This window comes from Oncorhynchus tshawytscha, linkage group LG28 (assembly GCF_018296145.1).
Source record: "Oncorhynchus tshawytscha isolate Ot180627B linkage group LG28, Otsh_v2.0, whole genome shotgun sequence".
NCBI classification, from domain to species: Eukaryota; Metazoa; Chordata; class Actinopteri; order Salmoniformes; family Salmonidae; genus Oncorhynchus; species Oncorhynchus tshawytscha.
Window position 1 is genome coordinate 32778436 of NC_056456.1, and position 21275 is coordinate 32799710.

The 21275-nt window shown below is 42.1% G+C and overlaps 2 protein-coding genes across 2 annotated transcripts; one reads left to right on the plus strand and one right to left on the minus strand.

Annotated features, from left to right (window-relative positions):
• Nucleotides 1-649: 649 nt before the first annotated feature.
• On the minus strand, nt 650-7919 carry LOC112227104 (volume-regulated anion channel subunit LRRC8D). The gene is made up of 2 exons (XM_024391947.2): nt 7305-7919; nt 650-4343 (listed from the first exon to the last, which is right to left on the minus strand). The coding sequence occupies exon 2, from the start codon at nt 4339-4341 to the stop codon at nt 1795-1797; it is 2547 nt and encodes an 848-aa protein (XP_024247715.1). The 5' UTR covers nt 4342-4343; nt 7305-7919; the 3' UTR covers nt 650-1794.
• A 2464-nt stretch (nt 7920-10383) lies between these two features.
• Nucleotides 10384-20244, plus strand: gtf2b (general transcription factor IIB). Its single transcript, XM_024391948.2, has 7 exons — nt 10384-10511; nt 11844-11956; nt 13283-13416; nt 13887-14033; nt 14523-14652; nt 16878-17159; nt 19677-20244. Exons 1-7 carry the CDS (start codon nt 10495-10497, stop codon nt 19808-19810), a joined length of 957 nt encoding a protein of 318 aa, XP_024247716.1. The 5' UTR covers nt 10384-10494; the 3' UTR covers nt 19811-20244.
• Nucleotides 20245-21275: the final 1031 nt, after the last annotated feature.

Sequence of the window (21275 nt, forward strand, 5' to 3'; positions counted from 1 at the left end):
GACTTTCTTGTAATGTGTAACTAGGAGCAGAAAGCAAGTGCCAACATGCCCCACGTGCTGGAATTTATACCATCATCTTTGAAGAGAAATACAGAAAGTCACACACATATCTCAACTTGACTATATGTTATAGAATTACTAAAGTACTGGCAAGATAATGTTCTCTGCAAAGCCTGAAATGTCTGTGACAAATGTATCTCATCTGTCTGTGTGTCAGTTACAGGCATTGACTTCCAGATTGTATTTCAAAAGTTGTCTTCAATTGCCCTATTGTTGTGGCATGACATCCTCCCTAAAGATGTAGTGTAAGTTGTACCTTGCTTGATCCTTCCCCTCAGTTAATGTAATGCACAGGTTATAACAATATAATATAGGTCACAGTTGTAAATGAGAACTTGTTCTCAACTGGCCTGCCTGGTTAAATAATGGTGGAATAAATAAAAAATTAGCAGATGCTTTTATCCAAAGCAACTTAATCATGCTAGCATACATTTTACATATAACAAACCCTCAACAAATAAATACTTTTGTACAGCAGCTTACCAATTATGTTATTCTTTATACACATATAAATGCAGCAATGTACGGTAATGACCAATGACCATTGAGAAAGGCATGGAAACAGAGAGAATAAAAACAATAAGAAAAGTGTATCTAAGATCTAGTTTTATTGTGCCAGAAATGGTATGCTTGTAAATGTGAACAGTTCATGTACAGTACAGAAATACATTGGAAAAAGGCAATATAACAATCTTGTCCCATGTGTACACTTAATTGATGCTATTGTTGCTTAATTTAAAAACTTGTTTTGGTGTAAAACATCGCCTCCCTTTTGTCAACCCACCTTTATTTTCAATCACACACAAATGCTTAGCATGGTCTGTGATAGAGAAGTGTAAAACAATAGTAAACATTCAACAATATAACAAAAAGCAAAGCAAATATTGGTTGGGCAAAGTACTTCCAATTTCAATCGTAATCCCCAAAAGTGAATTACTACTGAAAATAGCATTTGTTATTTTACTGAATGGTGTTGTGAATAATGACAGGTAGTGTATCAACAAACTTGAGAGCTGTTTAGTCTTTTCTTATGAACGCCCTCACTGAGAAATAGCAGCAGTTAAGGCAAAATGATGGTCCCCAGGGTTAACATTATACCTGAGTAGCTAAAACAATATTTGTTATTAAGTCTAAAAATCTATTACTGCTAACAATATTATGTCATAATACCCTATGAAGTAACTAAAAGCTTTTTTTTATCTTGAACATTCTTAAATACTTAATGAAATTATACTTTGAAATGATATTACATTATTTATAGAGCTATACAGTCTTTGTTGAGGAGAAGCATTCTCTCACACTTTATTAAGCAAAAAAATGTATAGGAACTACCCATATAGGGCATTGATAATCAATGAAACGTGGTTCAGTATCCTGTGAAAGCAACCGCCTGTTTTACTTCCGGGTCATTTCCCCTAATCTTTTGAATGTGCTTGAAGTTACATCATCAAATTCTTGAAAACGTGATCGTTTAAGATATACCTGTATATAAAATTATATTTGTGTTTGAATGTACTTCTGCCATGTGCCTTTACAAAGTATTTGGCTTCAAGACCATTGCGCTACGTTTTTGCCCATTGAAGAGGATTCAAAAAGCCTACAAAAGTTATAAAAAACTACAAGGCTAGTTCCTGGTAAATAACGTGTTACTTTCATAGCGTATTGCTTCAGTGAGTAATATACATTTCAGTTAATCAATGTACCATAAGGGTTTAAGGTATCAGAAATGATCAACTATAAGCCACTCGCAAAGGACACATTGGTCTCCCGACTAATGCTCTCCTTTACCTCTACAGGCAAAGTGTCAAAAAGGTGGTCCTCTACAATGAGGCTGTTTTTACGTAGAAGGCGACAGTTCCCCAGCAGTGAGGGAAGGCGGTCCAGACAGTTCCCCCTCAGCTCCAGCTGAGCAAGATGCACCAACTGACCCACAGTCTCAGGCAGGTTGGTGAGGACATTATTGCTCAGACACAGGAACTTTAGCTTGGTGCACCTGAACAGCTGCTTGGGCAGCACCTCCACCTTGTTTGCATTGATTGCGAAGTGCTGGAGGTTCTGCAGGAGACCCAAGTCCGGCGGGATCACTGTGATGGAGTTGTGACTGACATCCAAGTGCCTCAGCTTGGGGAGGTGGAACAGTGCCGGCGGGAGCGTCTCCAGTTTGTTGTGTGAAAGGTGAAGTGACTCCAAAGACTTGACCTGGCCTATTGAGGCTGGAATGGTGATGATTTTGTTGTGCCACAATTTGAGGCAGGTCAACCTCTTGAGGTGCTGAAAGCTGATGACCTCTTCGATGGTGCGAATGTTGTTGGATTTGAGGTCCAGCTCTTGAAGGTTGGTTAAGCTGAAAATAGCATGGGGGATCCTCTCCAGCTCACAGTTGTGCAGCTCCAGATCGGCGAGGTTTGTCATCTTCTTGAGGCTGTTCAGTACAAGTAGTTTAGTACCATCGTTATGCACCACCAGTTTGATCAGGTGTGGGGACAGCTCAGTGAGGTTTGAGGGGATCTTGGTGAGGTTGCTCTTCAGATATAATGTCTTAAGATGTTTCAAATCACGCATGCACTCTAGTCCTATCATTTTGTTGTTTTCTGAGCTTAAATTCCCTACTAAGTTTAGCTCCCTCAAACTCCTCAACAAATAAACCCATGCTGGGATCTCAGCGACGTCTGTGAACTTGACATGAAGGCAGCGGAGGTGGTCACGGAGAAAGACAAAGGCAGTCTGCTCAACTTTGGCAGGGCAGTGGCAAAGGTGCAGCTCCTGCAGACTGGTCATTTGGGAAACCTTTGCCGAAAACCTGACCTCAGGAATTAGCTCTAGTTTAAGTATTTCCAGGTCGGTGAGGTCAAACACTGCATTAGGGAGACCAGAAAGCATGAAGAGGTGGAGCTCCTGCTGGTCTTGGGGATTTCGGGTCACAAGCTGTCTGAGCTTCTCAAATGTCCACTCGTGGTTTAGACTGATCTCCCTCAGCTTGTTCTCGCTGACCTCCGAGAGGAAGACACCAAACCGTTTGGAATACAGCTGGTCGTACTGATCGACCATGTGCAGAAGGAACGCAAAGTCGTTCTTCACATCAGGAATGTCACTGAAGCTACTCTCCTCTCTGACTTTCTCAAATGAGTACTCTTTAAGGGGGCGCCTGAACAGCCAGTGGAGGGAATACAAGCAGACCATCCCATAGATCAATATGAGGGCCATGTAGCTGAGGAGGAGCTTTCTCAACATGAAAGCCATGTTGTGGGTACAAAAGAACTGCTCATATCCGGTTAAGTGTTTGATTTTGGGTTCACATATGTGATGAAACTCGATGGCAGCAATAAATGTTGACGTATAGGACAGAATCAAAATAAACTTGACCGTTTTGACCACAGTCTGAGCTACATAGAGCTTGTAGATGAAATCGCTGTCCTCCACATGGGCGCGGAATTTCCGCACCTTCTCAAATAGAGCCTTGGCCTGCTCCCCATCTTTCTTGTCCAGGATAGTCATACTTGGGGCTTCAGCAACAGGCTTATCTGCTGAGAACTTGACTCCTGTATTCCCAAGCATAGGGGTAGATGAGTTTGCAGCATTTTCATCTTTAGTTTCCTGTGATAACTCTCTCTGTGCTGAAGTGGTGCCAGTCAGTCTCTGCTTGTTCTCCTCAGAATCCTCACAGGCTGTCTCGGACAAAGCCTTTGTAGTCCACGGAGACTCAAAGCACCGTCCGAGAATGGACACAAAGTGTTCAATCTTTGAGCTTGTCTTGGGGTATTTGAACCAGAAGTTACTACTGACCATAAGCACAAGGGTGTGGATGAGGGAGAGGTACGGGAAGTACTTTGAGTACCAGGGCAAGGCAATATGGTAACACATTTGGTTGACAAAGACATACTGCTGATAATCTAAGTTGGTTTGGATCCCTGTGGGCCTGGGTTGCTGCATTTTGCTCTCTCGCTTCACAACGATGGGCTGGGTGTTGTGGACCTCGTGTACTGCACTGTCTGGTAGATCTTCAGTGGCCATTGGTGTAGCAAGCACTGTCGTTATGCCAACTGCTGATGAGGCGGTTTCTTGTGGACTTTGGGATGTCCAAGAGTTTGGCCCTGCCACCGCTTCCTCCAGGCATGGAAGGCACGCCACCTGGTCCTTTGTGATCTGCATCGTCATGGCGAAGATGGACAACATGAGCATGACCACCCCCAGGTAGTCCATGAAGACGTCCCACCATGGTTTTAGGATGCGGTAGGTCGGCTGGATGTCGTTCAGCGACGCTAACTCTGTGATGGTAAACATTCCTGCAATGGAAGGAGACAGGGAATTTAGCTAATAATGAGAGCACTTATTTCAAATGATTTTCAAATCAAATGATTTTAAAAAGGCACTTTTTAAATGTTTTTTTGTTCAGTAAATATATTTTTGTTGGTAGATGTTTGTACTTGGTATGGTTAAAAAGGTAATAAAGATTGATCCATTTATTTTGATAAATAATTTGAATGGCTCTCCATGTCAAAGTGTCTCATGAAAGACAATGCAGCATTAGTAATGTAGGCTTATTATATTTGTTTCATATTGCACCTCTCTTTAGATTTTGAAAACATCTGATGACAAAGCCAAAAGTCTATGTCTGATCTAGTGCAAAGAATTCCCCACTGGGGGTTAATTGGTTTTCCCTCACATCAAGACTAGTTAAGACATGTGGATACTGGAATGGCAAAGGTTCCCTTTGATGTTAGTCTCTACCTATTGTGAGTGATTGAGGCACAATATTGCCATCTTCAGGCTTGTTATTTTTACTCGTTATTGTTAATTATTCACTGTGTATTTATTCTTCGTGTCACTATTTATATACATAAAAATCTTTAATTGCCTTGTAGAAAAAGGACCCATAAGTAAGCATCTGACTGTTAGTCTACACCTGTTGTTTAAGAAGCATGTGACAACTAAGATTTGATTTGAGAAGTTTAGCATGTTGGTGTGCCATTTTGTGAAGCAATGAATGGTAAGTATGCCCAGTTTCAACATGTGGGCTCACTTCCTCTATTTGCCAGTGTTGTAACTAACTAACTCTGTTCTCCTCTCTGTTCCTTTTCCTCCAGGGCAATAAATAATAGTTTGAAATGTTTTTATGAGAGTTATTTAAAACAACAATGAAAATACACGTGTGTCACATTGCCCAAACTAGGTACATAATGAACACTACTGTTAATAATATGATTATTACTGTTACTACACTCTTAAGGCCAGGCCCCACAGGCTGAAATGTAAAGAAACGTGATAGAAATTTATCATACTACCATCATCAACATTTTATGAATTTTTAACCACTTTTAAATGGACATCCATAATTTCAAAGCTCACTACATTGAATCACACATAATTGTAAAGCCCATTTCATAGTGAATGTTACAAACTGGACTGTATGTAGTAATTTACTTTGAAGAGATGGTGATTGGGTCAATATAGAGGGGCGGCAGGGTAGGTAGCCTAGTGGTTAGAGCGTTCGACTAGTAACCGGAAGGTTGCAAGTTCAAACACCCGAGCTGACAAGGTACAAATCTGTCGTTCTGCCCCTGAACAGGCAGTTAACCTACTGTTCCTAGGCCGTCATTGAAAATACGAATTTGTTCTTAACTGACTTGCCTAGTTAAATAATAATCCTGAAAGTAAGACTCTTCCCACCAGCCAACTAATTTTTCTCAGCTTCAGAAGAATCTACATTCCCCAAAGTTTGTGTAGTTATCCTTAGATATATTCTCCAGACATACTCAGAGGGAATTGTTGATGTGTTGTCAAAATTGTATTCTATACTGAAATAAAATATAAATTCAACATGTAAAGTGTGGGTCCCATGTTTCATGAGCTGAAATAAAAGATTCCAGAAATGTTCCATATGCACAAAAAGCTTATTTCTCTCAAATGTTGTGCAGAAATGTGATGACATCCCTGTTAATGACCATTTCTCATTTGCCAACGATAATCCATCCACCTGACAGGTGTGGCATATCAAGAATCTGATTAAACAGCATGATCATTGTGCTGGGAACAATAAAAGGCCACTCTAAAATGTGCAGTTTTGTCACACCACACAATGCCACAGATGTCTCAAGTATGCCCCTTCCAGTCATGTGAAATCCATCAATTAGGGCCGAATTTATTTATTTCAATTGACTGATTTCCTTCTATAAACTGTAACTCAGTAAAATCTTTTAAATTGTTGCATGTTGCGTTTATATTTTTGTTCAGTATTGATCAAATTTTCTTGGTTAAATTTGCTAAAAATTAATTTTATGTACATGTCTTTATTTAACTGATAAAGTTTTTTTTTAAAGTATTTATTCATAATATGGTCAAAGAAAGTTCGGTTCTGGAGTGTCTTAACAAAATGAAAAAATATATATTTAGGCTGACTGCATCCAGTGTCCAGAAAAATGTATTTGCGTTCTATGAAAATATGTAAATGAGACCACCTCATTTGCATAACGTATACAATATTTCAGAAACATTTTAATATAAAAAGGCATTATATTTAAAAGTTGATTGTGATATGATTAAGAGAAAAAAAATACCTATTAGGGTGTGGTGCCTGGCCTTAAGAGTGCTTTTATTCCATACTCTTTTTCCTTGCCACAGATATGGACACTTGATTTATCACCAATAAAACTTTAGATGATATTTGCTTTCATCAATAATTTCCGTTCATAGTTGAAGTAAATAATTACAGTAATATACTTTTGATATTATAGGCTCTAGCCTATTGGCTATATTTATAGGTATGATATTATTAAAACACGCTTTAAGATAACATCCCAACAAGCCATCATCAATGACGCTTTGCATATAGGCCAAATCGAAGTGGGACGAGAATCTGCAGATGCAGCTTGTAGACAACACTGGTTCTAACAAAGAGACCAGTTGTGGAATAAACCTAGGCTACTGATTAAACACATTTACAGTCATTTAATTTATAGGAAATATTAGATACATGTTATTTCTTGCGTATTACTCTGTTGTTGTCTGACTCTGAGGTCAGGTGACTTGCTGTAACTGTAACTTTTTTTTATTGTCTGTAACTCAACTACAACATGTGCCCGGAGTTGAACATTTACAGTGCAGTAACAATGTATTATCTGGCTACTTGCGTTAAATAAACTGCCCTGGGATTACCGCACATTATGAAAATCAACATCAAATAAATGTAAATTATGATTTTACAGTTTTTAAAGCGTGGTAAGTCCGAGGAAAACGAGCATACTTACTATCTTGGTGACCTTATCTAATTAGATGTTCTGTACTCCATTTCCACTTTTGCGCTCCAGACAATTCCTTCTGACGATTCAGCTCAATCCATTAAACTATGGAACAAAGCTTGTGACCAAGAACATTTGTTCGTGACAATGCGAATGTCGGCACCATCCTCAATAGCAGCGGTTCTGCATACCTGAGCGTCGTGGAGAATATGCGCATAACGTCGACCACTGTACGCATGTAATTTGAAGAAAAGGGTGGTCCAATTTGAACATGACTCCGCTATTACCGGAGTTTCTTATTGGTGGACGCCACAGATCAACGTACTAAAGACACATCATTCTTATCTATCTCAAACAGCTTCCCAGTTCTTTCCAGCTAGGTCTCACTCAGATGCCACCAAATTGGAAATAATGATGATAACTGGGGCACCACCGACCGCATACTGTACTACGACTTGATCGAATGTGTCTTCCGCATACTGTACTACGACTTGATCGAATGTGCGCATTCTGTTACATATTAATATAACTCATTCGGAAGCTTTCAACTGTAACCATCTATTCAGTAACTATATAATAAGTAACTCCTAATATTAAGGTTATAAATTAATACATTGTATCCGGCACATCATATCTGCTGCACCTGTAGATTGTAGGCTACACAATGTAATGTACATTCTCGCAATCTCTCTTCCTGTTTGTCTGTAGCTACGCTATATAGCCTAATTGTGAAAATGAAGACATAGGAATATATGTAGAGCCCTTGGTGAGGGCTCGCTACCTCAGATGTCTGGATTTGGTTGCACACAGTACACTCTTGAGGAAGTGTCTCTTGAGTTTGGTACAGGTTCCAACTGGTCCAGGCTAGATAATATAAAAATAGTTGGCCACACTCTGCTCAATGTAACCAGAGAACTGAATCAAAATAACAGCCAGGCCAGGTTCATGAGGCCAAACCACTTTAGTCAGTGATTCTTTAAAAACGATTCATTATAATCAATGAAATTATTGTTTATTACACAGTACACTGTTATAACATATACATATTATACACTTCCTAAAGGGAGAATATGGTGACCTGATACGGATTGTGATTGTGTAACAGTAGAGATCTGATTACAGACCTGTAGATGGCGGCAGACACACAGAAGAGAAATCTGACAATGGGTCATATGGTTGGGTGTGAGGGCAAGAGCGGTGTACAGGGTTGTGGTCGTGGTCACAGCAATGGGGAATAGGTGGATCCGTTGTGTAATTAGGGCCTGTCTACGGGGGCTGAAGCAGACATACAGAGGTAACCCCCACATGTACTTAGCAACCAGGTCATTGTATTGAAGAAGGTCTGAACACAGTAAATGCAAATCCAATCCCAGACAGACACACCTGTTTCCATGACAATTAATGACTAGTAAGCATCACGTGTCCCCAATCCCAGTATACCAGATTGTAATATGAGTAATAATAACACCAACTGACTACAGCTACAGCCTTATATTCACAGTCACTGATACTGTATGTCTATGCATTTTCATGTTTTTCGAATGAGGCTGCCTGAGACGGTCTGAATCAGTAATCTTGTCTAGCGCCTTAGGGGGCTCGGGTGAGGAACAGACAGGTGATATATAGGCTAATGTAGGAAGACATACTGCCTACCCGTAGGCTACACATTGTGTTTATGGTGTTCTGTGTGACTCATTGAGAGTGTTGTTTGTGTTTATCAGTGCAGATGAGATAATAACCCCTGTGGTGCTGCTACTGCAGGCAGTGGATCAAATACAGGTCCCTCAGCTGGGGCTCGGAGACTCACACCACACAGTGCTGGCAGAATATGGTGCTTTCAAGACAATTGGGAACTCGGGGGAAAAAACAAGGTCAAATCATGACATTGTCATTAGTGTGTGACTAGCTATGACTTTGGCCTAGCTGAAGATTTTGTTGAAACTGATTAGTTTGATTAAAATTCCTTTGAAAATCTCAAGCATTCAGAGGGAATTCATCTTTATATTATTGATATAAATAAATTACGTAGGTTGATTCATCATGAGACTTTAGTACAATTATAATATGAATGATTATTTAGCATTTGAAAGCATGATAGATGATGGCCTTATCTGACATATTGGGATTTAGCTCTACCTGCTGTTGTACATGGACATGGCATTCTATTTACCTACTAGTGTTCAATGTCATTGTGCAATTTAATAAAATATGTGCTGCTGACAAGGCGTGTTCATTAATTGTAATCAGTGAAATCCAAACAGCTCTAGGTGCTTGCCACAGTCGATGTAATTCAGCCATAAATTATTTGTTAAATATTGGATTTCTCTTGAAATTCTCTATCAAAGGATGTCTGGCCAAGTGAAATGACTCATTGTTTGGTGGTTGTCGAACCAGAGCTGTTGAGGTCAGTGGTACAGTGTGTGTGTGGGCGAGGGGCAATCAAGGCAATACAGTCCGAGATTGGCACAAGGATAGGGCACAGACTGGCACACAGAGACAATGCCATCCCTGACAGTTTCATAAACAGGCCTGTCTGCTCTGGCTCTTACAGTGAGACTGCTATATTGGCTACTCAGAGTTGAGCCAGTTTTTTGAATGGGGTTAAGTAGGATTATGCTTCCACTTGCCATTTAACATGTTTTCTTATGTAGGCTACACATAACCAAACATGCTATTTTTCTTTAGTAGCTGGCAGGTGGAAATATTACCAACCATGTGATGTTCCAGCTGCTCTGCTTGCAGGGGTGTTGGCTAGGATCCATTGCAGCAATAAGCATGTAAAAAAAAAGTTTGAGTGACACAAATAAAACGAAATCCACACATTTTGTTCTCCCTTTTCACTAGTTTTGGTTTAACACTTGATCATTTGCGTAATTGTATTCACTTACATGTAATTATGTGTCTAAAGGTGACACGGTCAGGAAGTCATCTGATTTAATTAGATACGTATGATAATATAATATATAATGAGTAATAAATGTCAAAAGCATTGTTCTGTGACTTGTAAGTACATTACTCTTTTACAAGTAGCCTACGTCCTCTGTCCTCATATGTCAATCGCTTTTTGAAGATCTAGTTTGAGCCTTTTGCCGTTCCGTTGTCATGTAAACACGTGGGCTAAAAAAGCCATATATAGAGGTAGAAGACGCCATTGTTCGAAACTGTTCACCACTGGCAGAAGTATAAAGAAGTAATTAACATGGCGTCGACGAGCCGGTGTGTAAACCATCTTTTCTAAACTGTGTTTGGGATTATTATGTTTTCATGTGGGGTACGATTATTGATCAAAGGGTGGGGGTGGCCATCAATACATAGAGACGTTTGTTTCTAACGCGACTCTCCGTGTTTTTCATTATAGCCGCCGGAATGTCCATACTACTTAATAACCTTAACTAACGTTAGCCTATCAGAAAACTCTCAAATCAGTTTGACACATTGTATCGATCGTATATCATGTTAACTTGATCATATTGCTCGTGTAGGACGTCGTCCTCGCACATGCGATTGTCGATGAGCGATGTAATGTTTTTTAAAGGGATGGCTGATGTTGTCAGGCCATCACAGCTGGCTAACTCAAATTACTCTAGCTAACGTTATCTAATATATTTTTACAGTAGCAGTGTCAACGCATGACACATTGACAGTGATCTAATCATGACAAGTTATTAAGCCATTGATGATAACTATGAGGACACTACAAGTTTATTTGGTGATTTTACCACCGATTTATTCTACCGTCAGCTGTTAACTAACTAGCTCAAAATAAATGGCTTGTTTTCGCTTGCCTAAACGAAGAGAAACCGAATGTTGACGTACCCAAGTATCAGTAGGCATAACGCCTTTGTCAAAGGACAGAAAGACAGGGGATTGGAAGAATAGTTTGTGCCAGAATCTCGGATAGATGGCTATATGGGGTATGTATCGGTTTTGGTATTAACGTTATAGAATCGAATTGGTGTCGAGGATAATTTCCAAACCGCTGGATGCCCATTTAATGGGTCCGGTGGTCCCACGTAGGACAGTTTCGAAGCGCTTTTGGCCACATCAGCATAATTTCAGTTGGAAATTAATCTGGGTACAAGTTAACACAATCTTTGGTGTCTTCTGTACTAGCTAGGTTTGCAGTACTTCCCAGTCCAGTTCTTGTTGATAGATAGATATATCATGTGTATATGCATTTGCTTGTGAAAATGTAAAACATTGTAACTTGTAATTTTCATAAGTGCCTTTTGTTTTAACAATATTAAAGGTAGCTAGCTATTTTCCTAATATTTCCCTGATCCAGGGGAAGACTGACATGTTAAACAATTTGAGCAGAATTTGAACAAAGGCCTTTTAGATTTGTCATTATCATAATTTGCCAATTCAAATGTCACAGTAAACAATCGGCTTTAACTGAAGTTAACTGGTGTATAGAATAAGTGAACTAATACCACAAACTTGACAGTAAACTAGCTTTATGGTTATAAGTACAGTCACACCCAATTCCGGGGTCAGAGCTTCGAGGTCACAGTCAGCTGACCTATGGGATTTCTTCTCTCCTTGCAGCGGAGATGTCCTGGCCCTTCCCAAGGTGCAGTGCCCCAACCACCCAGATGCCATGCTGGTGGAAGACTACAGAGCAGGGGACATGATCTGCCCCGAGTGTGGCCTTGTAGTGGGTGAGGACAGGCCACGCACAGCTTTGTGTTACTCTTTGTATTACTATACTTTAACTTTTTACCCTAAACCTAATTCTAACTCAACCTAACCCTTAAGCCTAAAATAGCCTTTTTAGAAGTTAGGACCGGCCAAATGTCCTCACTTCTCTGAATTGGCCTTGGTTTAACATAGTTGTGAGCACTTCTGGTTCAGTATAGTAAAACAAGCGCGCACACATTACCTGTCAACAGACTGACATAAAGCCTTGTGTAGGGATGAGAAGGCTTTCCATTAGGTAAATAGCAGAACTTAACATAAACCGACACTTCTATAGACACATACTCAAAATACCAACCCTTAGTTCAGAGGGAGGGAGGGAGGGAGTGATGTGACAGTGTTTGTGCTGGTATTATGGGACTCGAGCAGTGAGATATCATGTCAGACCTGCCACATGGCTAGAGTGCATAATAATATGTAACATGAAACCATGAAATTCTAGAAATGACAACATCCTCGCAAAGATGCAATAGAATCAAATCTGTCCACGCCTTCCTTAGACAGCCTTGGAAAGCCACCCTAGTTACAGCAACAGATTAAATTACAGGGCTCTATCTGAACGTAACATAGCAGGTCTCCCATAATGAGTCCCAAAGGAAACACTTAGCTAATCATATGGGGGTATAGTGGGTAAGTGGGTGGATTCAGTGATGCAAAGCTAGATTGCATCCCATAGCTTTTCCATAAGCAGATTAACGTCATATTAGTACTCAATATTAGTGTGATTTATCTATGGGAAGGGCTTATGGGATTAAGGTGAAAAATCTAATCCCTGACCCTGCTAGTTTCCAGGAAGTGGCGATAAATGAGAGAAAATATTGGACAAAGGAAAGTGTCTAGTTCCTGAGTGAGAATGCCATCTTGTGGCCTGGTCTGGGAAGTGCAGGGTGTAATCAAATCTGTGACCGGAACAATGGAGAGATGAGACACATTTGGTTGAATGTGTCCTGGTTGTATCATTAGACCTAGTTACTGTTCTCATTTACATAAACATGTTAAAAATGGTGGCCTGGGTCCCACTGACCCTCAATACGGCTTACTTTCTTAATAACGATTTCCCTCGTCTCCTTTTATCACAAAAGGAAGGACTCACTTGGTGAAAGCATTATACTATGATGGTAAAATCAATACAATGGGTGCTTGATAATCACTTTTACCTCCTTTATCCATTCATGTCACTGTCAGTGCTCACTGCTCAAGGAGACAAAATAGAGTAAATGACAAAAGGAAAGGAAGAGATTTAACATATTGGAACATGGCCCCATGTGGTAATGTATCTGGTTCCTCAGGTGACAGAGTGATTGATGTGGGTTCAGAGTGGAGGACCTTCACCAATGAGAAAGCCACCCAAGACCCGTCCAGAGTGGGCGACGCCCAGAATCCACTCCTCAACGGGGGAGACTTGAGCACCATGATCAGCAAGGTAAGTACACAAGTTACCACTTACAGGGAAAGATGCTCTAAAACTATTTTTATGTTTGTGGTCAGTGGCTAGATGTTAATGCCTGGCAAGAGAAGGATAACATCTAAATGTGGCCCGGGGAGCCAGACAAAGAAATGCGATGACAAGAAAATCTCTGCACCCCTTTTTGTGTGACATGGTCTTTATCAGGTTCCTCTGTTCTCCATAAAATAGACTTCATTGTCATAAGATTTACTGGTAGTAAATGGATTATGCTAGTTAAGGGATCAGGCATTGCAAATGTGTCTAATTGTTTATTTTTTTATAATAGCTTTTCTGTATGGTTTTATTTCTCATGATACCGTCTTGTTGTATCATTCATTCCTTGTTATGTAGCTTGTATTTTCTGCTGCAGGGCTCCCTGTGAAAAACAAAGGTTAAATAAAAAGTATTTATCGCATCTGTTGGTGCCAACCATTCTGTCACCATAGGGAACAGGCGCGGCAAGTTTTGATGAGTTTGGCAACTCCAAGTACCAGAACCGGCGGACCATGAGCAGTTCAGACCGCGCCATGCTAAACGCCTTCAAAGAGATTACCACCATGGCTGACCGGATCAACCTACCAAGGAACATCATAGTGAGTCCTGTACTCTCTTCCAATTGTTTAGCGTTGTGGAACCTAGTAGCTAGCTAGCTGCTCATTTCTACCTACATAGGATTAATATATTTCCAAAACTGAAGTTATTTAGCAGGTTACTTTAAATATAGGGTTCTCTCTGAATAAAGGTGCAATATGCAGTAATCATTCTGTCATTTCCTGGTTGCTAAAATTCTAACAGGTCGCCTAATTTCAGTTTGAGACAAAACAAGCAATGCATAGTGTAGAGAACAAACCCGAAAGTAAAAGAACAAAACTTGAGAACAGGAAGCATAGACAGCGCACAAAGAACAGATCTACTACTGCTTCTGATACTTGCGTTCAATGATAATTAGATCTATAACTCCCATTTAGGTGAATTTGTCAGGTTGCCCAAAAAGGTACATATTGCAGCTTTAACCAAATTATAAATGTCTAAAGCATTTTAAGATATTTTGCACTGACCTAAATGTTGTATTTGACCTGCAGGACCGAACAAATAACTTATTTAAGCAAGTGTACGAACAGAAGAGCCTGAAGGGGCGGGCCAACGACGCCATCGCATCAGCCTGCCTCTACATCGCCTGCAGACAAGAAGGTGTGCCTCGGACATTTAAAGGTGAGTTCTTATAAAGAGGATGTTTAGGGCCTCCCGAGTGGAGCAGTGGTTTAAGGCAGCGCTGGAGGCGTCACTACAGATCCGGGTTCGATCCCGGGCTGTGTCGCAGCCGGCCACGACCAGGAGACCCATGAGTCAGCGCACAATTGGCCCAGTGTCGTCCGGATTAGGGGAGGGTTTAGCCTCATGGGATGTCCTTGTCCCATCGCGCTCTAGCGACGACTTGTGACGGCAGGTCACATGCACACTGACTTCGGTCGACCGCTGTACAGTGTTTCCTCCAGCACATTGTTGCGGCTGGCTTCCGGGTTAAGCAGGCAGTATGTCAAGAAGCAGTGCGGCCTGGCAGGGTTGTGTTTCGGAGGACGCATGGCTCTCGACTTTCGCCTCTTCCGAGTCCGTATGGGAGTTGCAGTGATGGGACAAGACTGCAACTGGAGAGACAAAGGAGTAAAAAAGTACAAAACAACAAAAAACCTGAAGAGAATGTTTAGAGCTCATATTAGGATGAACAAATATTTAATGCAACACCTTGGAATGAGTGTGTGGATGCTACAAATGAAAACCAAGACTACATGGTTACAATAAACAAAAAAAAGAAACGTCCTTTTTTAGAACCCTGTCTTTCAAAGATAATTCGTAAAAAGATCACAGTTCTTCATTGTAAAGGGTTTAAACATTGTTTCCCATGCTTGTTCAATGAACCATAAACAATTAATGAACATGCACCTGTGGAATGGTCGTTAAGACAGTACCAGCTTAGACGGTAGGCAAATAAGGTCACAGTTCTGATAACTTAAGACACTAAAGAGGCCTTTCTACTGACTCTGAAAAACACCAAAAGAAAGATGCCCAGGGTCCCTGCTCATCTGCGTGAACGTGCCTTAGGCATGCTGCAAGGAGGCATGAGGACTGCAGATGTGGCCAGGGAAATAAATTGCGATGTCTGTACTGTGAGACGCCTAAGACAGCGTTACAGGGAGACAGGATGGACAGCTGATCGTCCTCGCAGTGGCAGACCACCTGTAACAACACCTGCACAGGATCGGTACATACGAACATCACACCTGCGGGACAGGTACAGGATGGCAACAACTGCCCGGTTTACACCAGGAACGCACAATCCCTCCATCAGTGCTCAGACTGTCTGCAATAGGCTGAGAGAGGCTGGACTGAGGGCTTGTAGGCCTGTTGTAAGGCAGGTCCTCACCAGACATCACCGGCAACAACGTCGCCTATAGGCACAAACCCACTGTCGCTGGACCAGACAGGACTGGCAAAAAGTGCTCTTCACTGATGAGTCGCGGTTTTGTCTCACCATGGGTGATGGTCGGATTTGCGTTTATCGTCAAAGGAATGAGCATTACACCGAGTCCTGTACTCTGGAGTGGGATCGATTTGGAGGTGGAGGGTCCATCATTGTCTGGGGCGGTATGTCACAACATCGGACTGAGCTTGTTGTCATTGCAGGCAATCTCAATGCTGTGCGTTACAGGGAACACATCCTCTTCCCTCATGTGGTACCCTTCCCGCAGGCTCACCCTGACATGACCCTCCAGCATGACAATGCCATCAGCTCGTTCTGTGCGTGATTTCCTGCAAGACAAGAATGTCAGTGTCCTGCCATGGCCAGCGAAGAGCCTGGATCTCAATCCCATTGAGCATGTCTGGGACCTGTTGGATCGGAGGGTGAGGGTTAAGGCCATTCCCCACAGAAATGTCTGGGAACTTGCAGGTGCCTTGGTGGAAGAGTAGGGTAACATCTCACAGCAAGAACTGACAAATCTGGTTCAGTCCATGAGGAGGAGATTCACTGCAGTACTTAGTATCTGGTGTGGCCACCAGCTGCATTTTCTTTTGATTTTGACCCCCCTTTGTTCAGGGACACATTCAATTTCTGTTAGTCACATGTCTGTGGAACTTGTTCAGTTTGTCTCAGTTGTTGAATCTTATGTTACAAATATTTACACATGTTAAGTTTGCTGAAAATAAACGCAGTTGACAGTGAGAGGACATTTCTTTTTCTGCCGAGTTTATATTCCTGGGTTGTTCGTTAGGCACAAAAGGGAAGAAAATGGACAAACTGAGGTAGCTGCCACCTGGAATGGTCCAATAAGAAAAGCTTATTTTCATCCTACATTTTAAAATGTCCTCTGTTGCATAACTTATTAGAACGATCCTGATGGTGTATCACTAATGACTCCCTTGTCACCTATCCCTTGCAGAGATCTGCGCCGTGTCCCGTATCTCCAAGAAGGAGATCGGCCGCTGCTTCAAGCTGATCCTCAAGGCCCTGGAGACCAGCGTGGACCTCATCACCACCGGAGACTTCATGTCCCGCTTCTGCTCCAACCTAGGCCTGCCGAAGCAGGTGCAGATGGCAGCCACCTACATTGCCCGGAAGGCCGTGGAGCTGGACCTGGTGCCCGGCAGGAGCCCCATTTCTGTGGCTGCCGCCGCCATCTACATGGCCTCCCAGGCCTCTGCCGAGAAGAAGACCCAGAAAGGTGAGGTGGGGGGGATAGGCTTTTTCAGGTGGTCATCACTTAGTTCTTTATTGGCTGAATCTGAACTACACTACACAACCAGAAGTATGTGGACACCTGCTTGTCGAACATCTCATTCCAAAATCATGGGCATTAATATGCAGTTGGTCTCCTCTTTGCTGTTATAACTCTTCTGGGAAGGCTTTCCATTAAATGTTGAGACATTGCTGTGGGTAGTTGCTAACATTCAGCACAAGTGAATTCGTGAGGTTGGGCACTGATGTTGGGCGATTAGGCCTGGCTCGCAGTCAGAGTTCCAATTCATCCCAAAGGTGTTCGATGGGGTCGAGGTCAGGGCTCTGCAGGCCAGTCAAGTTCTTCCACACCAATCTTGACAAATTATTTCTGTATGGACCTCGCTTTGTGCATGGGGGCGTTGTCATGCTGCAACAGGAAAGGGCCTTCCCCAAACTGTTGCCACAAAGTTGGAAGCACAGAATTGTCTAGAATGTCATTATATGCTTCACTGGAACTAAGGGGCCTAGCACGAACCATGGAAAACAGCCCCAGACCATTATTTCTCCACCAAGCTTTATAGTTGGTACTATGCATTTTGGGTAGGTAGTGTTGTCATGGCAACTGCCAAATCCAGATTTGTCCCTCTGACTGCCAGATGGAGATGCATGATTCATCAATCCAGGGAAGACGTTTCCACTGCTCCAGAGTCCAATGGCGGCGAGCTTTACACCACTCCAGCAAACGCTTGGTATTACGCATGTTGATCTTAGGCTTGTGTGTGGCTGCTTGGCCATGGAAACCCATTTCATGAAGATCGTGAGGAACAGTTATTGTGCTGACTTGGCTTCCAGAGGCGTTTTGGATCTCGGTAGTGAGTGTTGCAACTGAGGACAGACGATTTTTACACGCTTCAGCACTTAGTGGTCCAGTTTTGTGAGCCTGTGTGACCTACCACTTTGTGGCTGAGCCATTGTTGCTCCTAGACTTTTCCACTTCACAATAACAGCACTTACAGTTGACCCGGGGCAGAAATGTGACGACCTGACTTATTGGAAAGGTGGCTTCTTATGACGGTGCCACGTTGAAAGTCACTGAGCTCTTCAGTTAGGCCTTTCTACTGCCAATGTTTGTCTATGGAGATTGCATGGCGGTATGCTCAATTTTTATACACCAGTCAGCAACGGGTGTGGCTGAAATGGCCAAATCCACTAGTTTGAAGGGGTGTCCACATACTTTTTCACAGCACTTTATATACAAAAGCATTTGCCCCCTTTCAAATTGTAATCACTTATGCATATTTTTGATATGGAATTATCCATTTTCAAACAAAACCAAATATTAGATAAAGGGAACCTGAGTGAACAAATAACACAATTACATATTTAATTATTCATAAATAAGATCAGTCTCTCATCGCTGTGGAGGAATGTTGGCCCACTCTTCCATGCAGAGTTAAAGCAGCTCTGTGACATTTGTGGGTTTCAAGTCCTACCACAACTCTATTGGGATTAGGACATTTGGCTAGGCCATTCTAAAACTAAAAAGTGTTCATTGTCTTGTTGCATGACCCAGCTGCGCTTCAGCTCAGACCGATGGCCTGACATTCTCCTGTAGAATTCTCTGATACAGGGCAGTATACATGGTTCCTTCTATTAGGGCAAGTCGTCCAGGTCCTGAGGCAGCAAAGCATCAGACTACCACCACCATGCTTGACCGTTGGTAGGAGTTTCTTACTGTGGAATGCAGTGGGACCCATGTTATACCTTTGAATCATTTTTCCATAGAACATTCTTCCAGGAGTCTGGATGATCATCCAGGTGCTTTTTTTGGCAAACTATAGTCCACTTTGGATGAGATGGGTCCCATTTATGTCTGTCAAAAACCAAATACTGCATTCCACAGTAACAACCGCAGACCAAAGGTCAGCATGGTGATAGTGTGATGCTTTGCTGCCTCAGGACCTGGACGACTTGCCTTAATAGAAGGAACCATGAATTCTGCATCAGAGAATCCTACAGGAGAATGTCAGGCCATCTGTCTGAGCTGAAGCGCAGCTGGGTCATGCAGTGAGTTAAAGCCGTTCTGCATGGAAGAGGGGACCAATATTCCTCCACAGTGACGTGAAAGACTGATCAACAACTACAGGAAGTGTTTGGTTGAGTCATTCCAGCTAAAGGTGGCACAACCAAGTAGTGTAAGGGGGAAAATACTTTCACACAAGGGCATTGGATGTTGGCTTTAAAGAAATAAATAAAATTCAGGTTCCCTTTTTATAATAGGTTTTGGGTGAAAATCTGTTAACAATCAGTATCATTAAGGGGCAAATACTTTTTCATTGCACTATATATGTAGTATGTGTTTGTCTGCAAGCTTTACAACCTGCTTCAGTACATTTCAGGCATGAATAACTGACAAAGGTTCAGGAACTCTTATTTCTGATAGTTCTGAGAACAAGTGCAGCACCAAATGTTCTGAAGACTCTTAAAACACCAGTAGTCAATTGTTCAAATCCTTCGACAGAGATTGGAGACATCGCTGGTGTGGCGGACGTCACAATCAGACAGTCGTACAGACTCATCTACCCCCGCGCTGCCGACCTCTTTCCCCCAGACTTCAAATTTGACACCCCCGTGGACAAACTGCCCCAGCTGTGATGACCTGCCGCCCCAACAACACATTCTGCTCTACTGGGTTCTTTTTTTAAATTGAATTTCTATTATTTTTTTTCTTTCCTCCGTTCCCTTGTTAATTAAGCCTTCGGGCACCTTGTCAAGGCACTTCTTTGCAGGAATACAGACAAGTACAGGACACACATTCCATTGCTATAAGAATTAGATTGCAAACTGTACATACAGTATTTCATTTGTGTGTATATATACTGTATATATGTCCAAGTGAGAATGTAATTGGTGCTTGCAATATTAGGCTGGTTTTATACTGTATACACCTACTTTTGTAGGAAATTAGCAGGTTACATTTTGTTAGCTTATTGGCAATGTATTAAAGTAAATTTAAATGCTTTTCTGAAAAGCACGTTGAACACATGCATTGAATAACATTAAACTTTGTATGGAATGTGTGTGACTAATACTGCTTTTTTAAATTATCATTTGAAGTGTTCATTTTTTTGTGTTACTACATTGATCAGTAAGTCTTTGCCCTTTACGGACAGTCAGACAAGTTATAGCTTGTCTCATCCCTCCTGCCGGGTGTACAGTTGTGGGCCTAGTGTAGCAATAGAAGCATAAGTTCAACAATTGCTTTCGTTTTGAAAATATGCCATTTAAGGGTCAAAAGTCAATACAAGAAGTAAACTCAGCAAAAAATAATTTCACTGTCAACTGTTTATTTTCAGCAAACTTAACGTCTAAATATTTGTATGAACATAATATTCAACAACTGAACAAGTTCCACAGACATGTGACTAACAGAAATGAAATAATGTGTCCTTGAACAAAGGGGGGTCAAAATCAAAAGTAACAATGCAGCTGGGGGCCACACCAGATACTAAGTACTGCAGTACATCTCCTCCTGGACTGCACCAGATTAGCCAGTTCTTGCTGTGAGATGTTACCCCACTCTTCACCAATGCACCTGCAACTTCCCAGACATTTCTGGGGGAATGGCCCTAGCCCCCACACTCCGATCCAAATGCTCAGTTGGATTGAGATCCAGGCTCTTCGCTGGCCATGGCAGAACACTGACATTCCTGTCTTGCAGGAAATCACGCAGAGCGAGCAGTATGGCTGGTGGCATTGTCATGCTCGAGGGTCATGTCAGGATGAGCCTGCAGGAAGGGTACCACATGAGGGAGGAGGATGTCTTCCCTGTAACGCACAGCGTTGAGATTGGCTGCAATAACTAGCTCAGTCCGATGTTGACGCACCGCCCCAGACCATGATGGATTCTCCACCTCCAAATCGATCCCGCTCCAGACTACAGGCCTTGGTGTAACGCTCATTCCTTCGATAAACGCTAATCCGACCAAAACCGCGACTCGTCAGTGAAGAGCATTTTGCCAGTCCTGTCTGGTCCAGCGACGGTGGGTTTGTGCCCGTAGGCGACGTTGTTGCCGGTGATGTCTGGTGAGGACCAGCCTTACAACAGGCTGGACTGAGG

Coding starts and splice junctions, on each gene's coding strand:
- gtf2b (XM_024391948.2), top strand. Junction 11,957..13,282: donor CGAGTGTGGCCTTGTAGTGG/GTGAGGACAGGC, acceptor CTGGTTCCTCAG/GTGACAGAGTGATTGATGTG. Junction 14,653..16,877: donor TGTGCCTCGGACATTTAAAG/GTGAGTTCTTAT, acceptor TATCCCTTGCAG/AGATCTGCGCCGTGTCCCGT.
- LOC112227104 (XM_024391947.2), bottom strand. CDS start 4,341: ATGTTTACCATCACAGAGTTAGCGTCGCTGAACGACATCCAGCCGACC.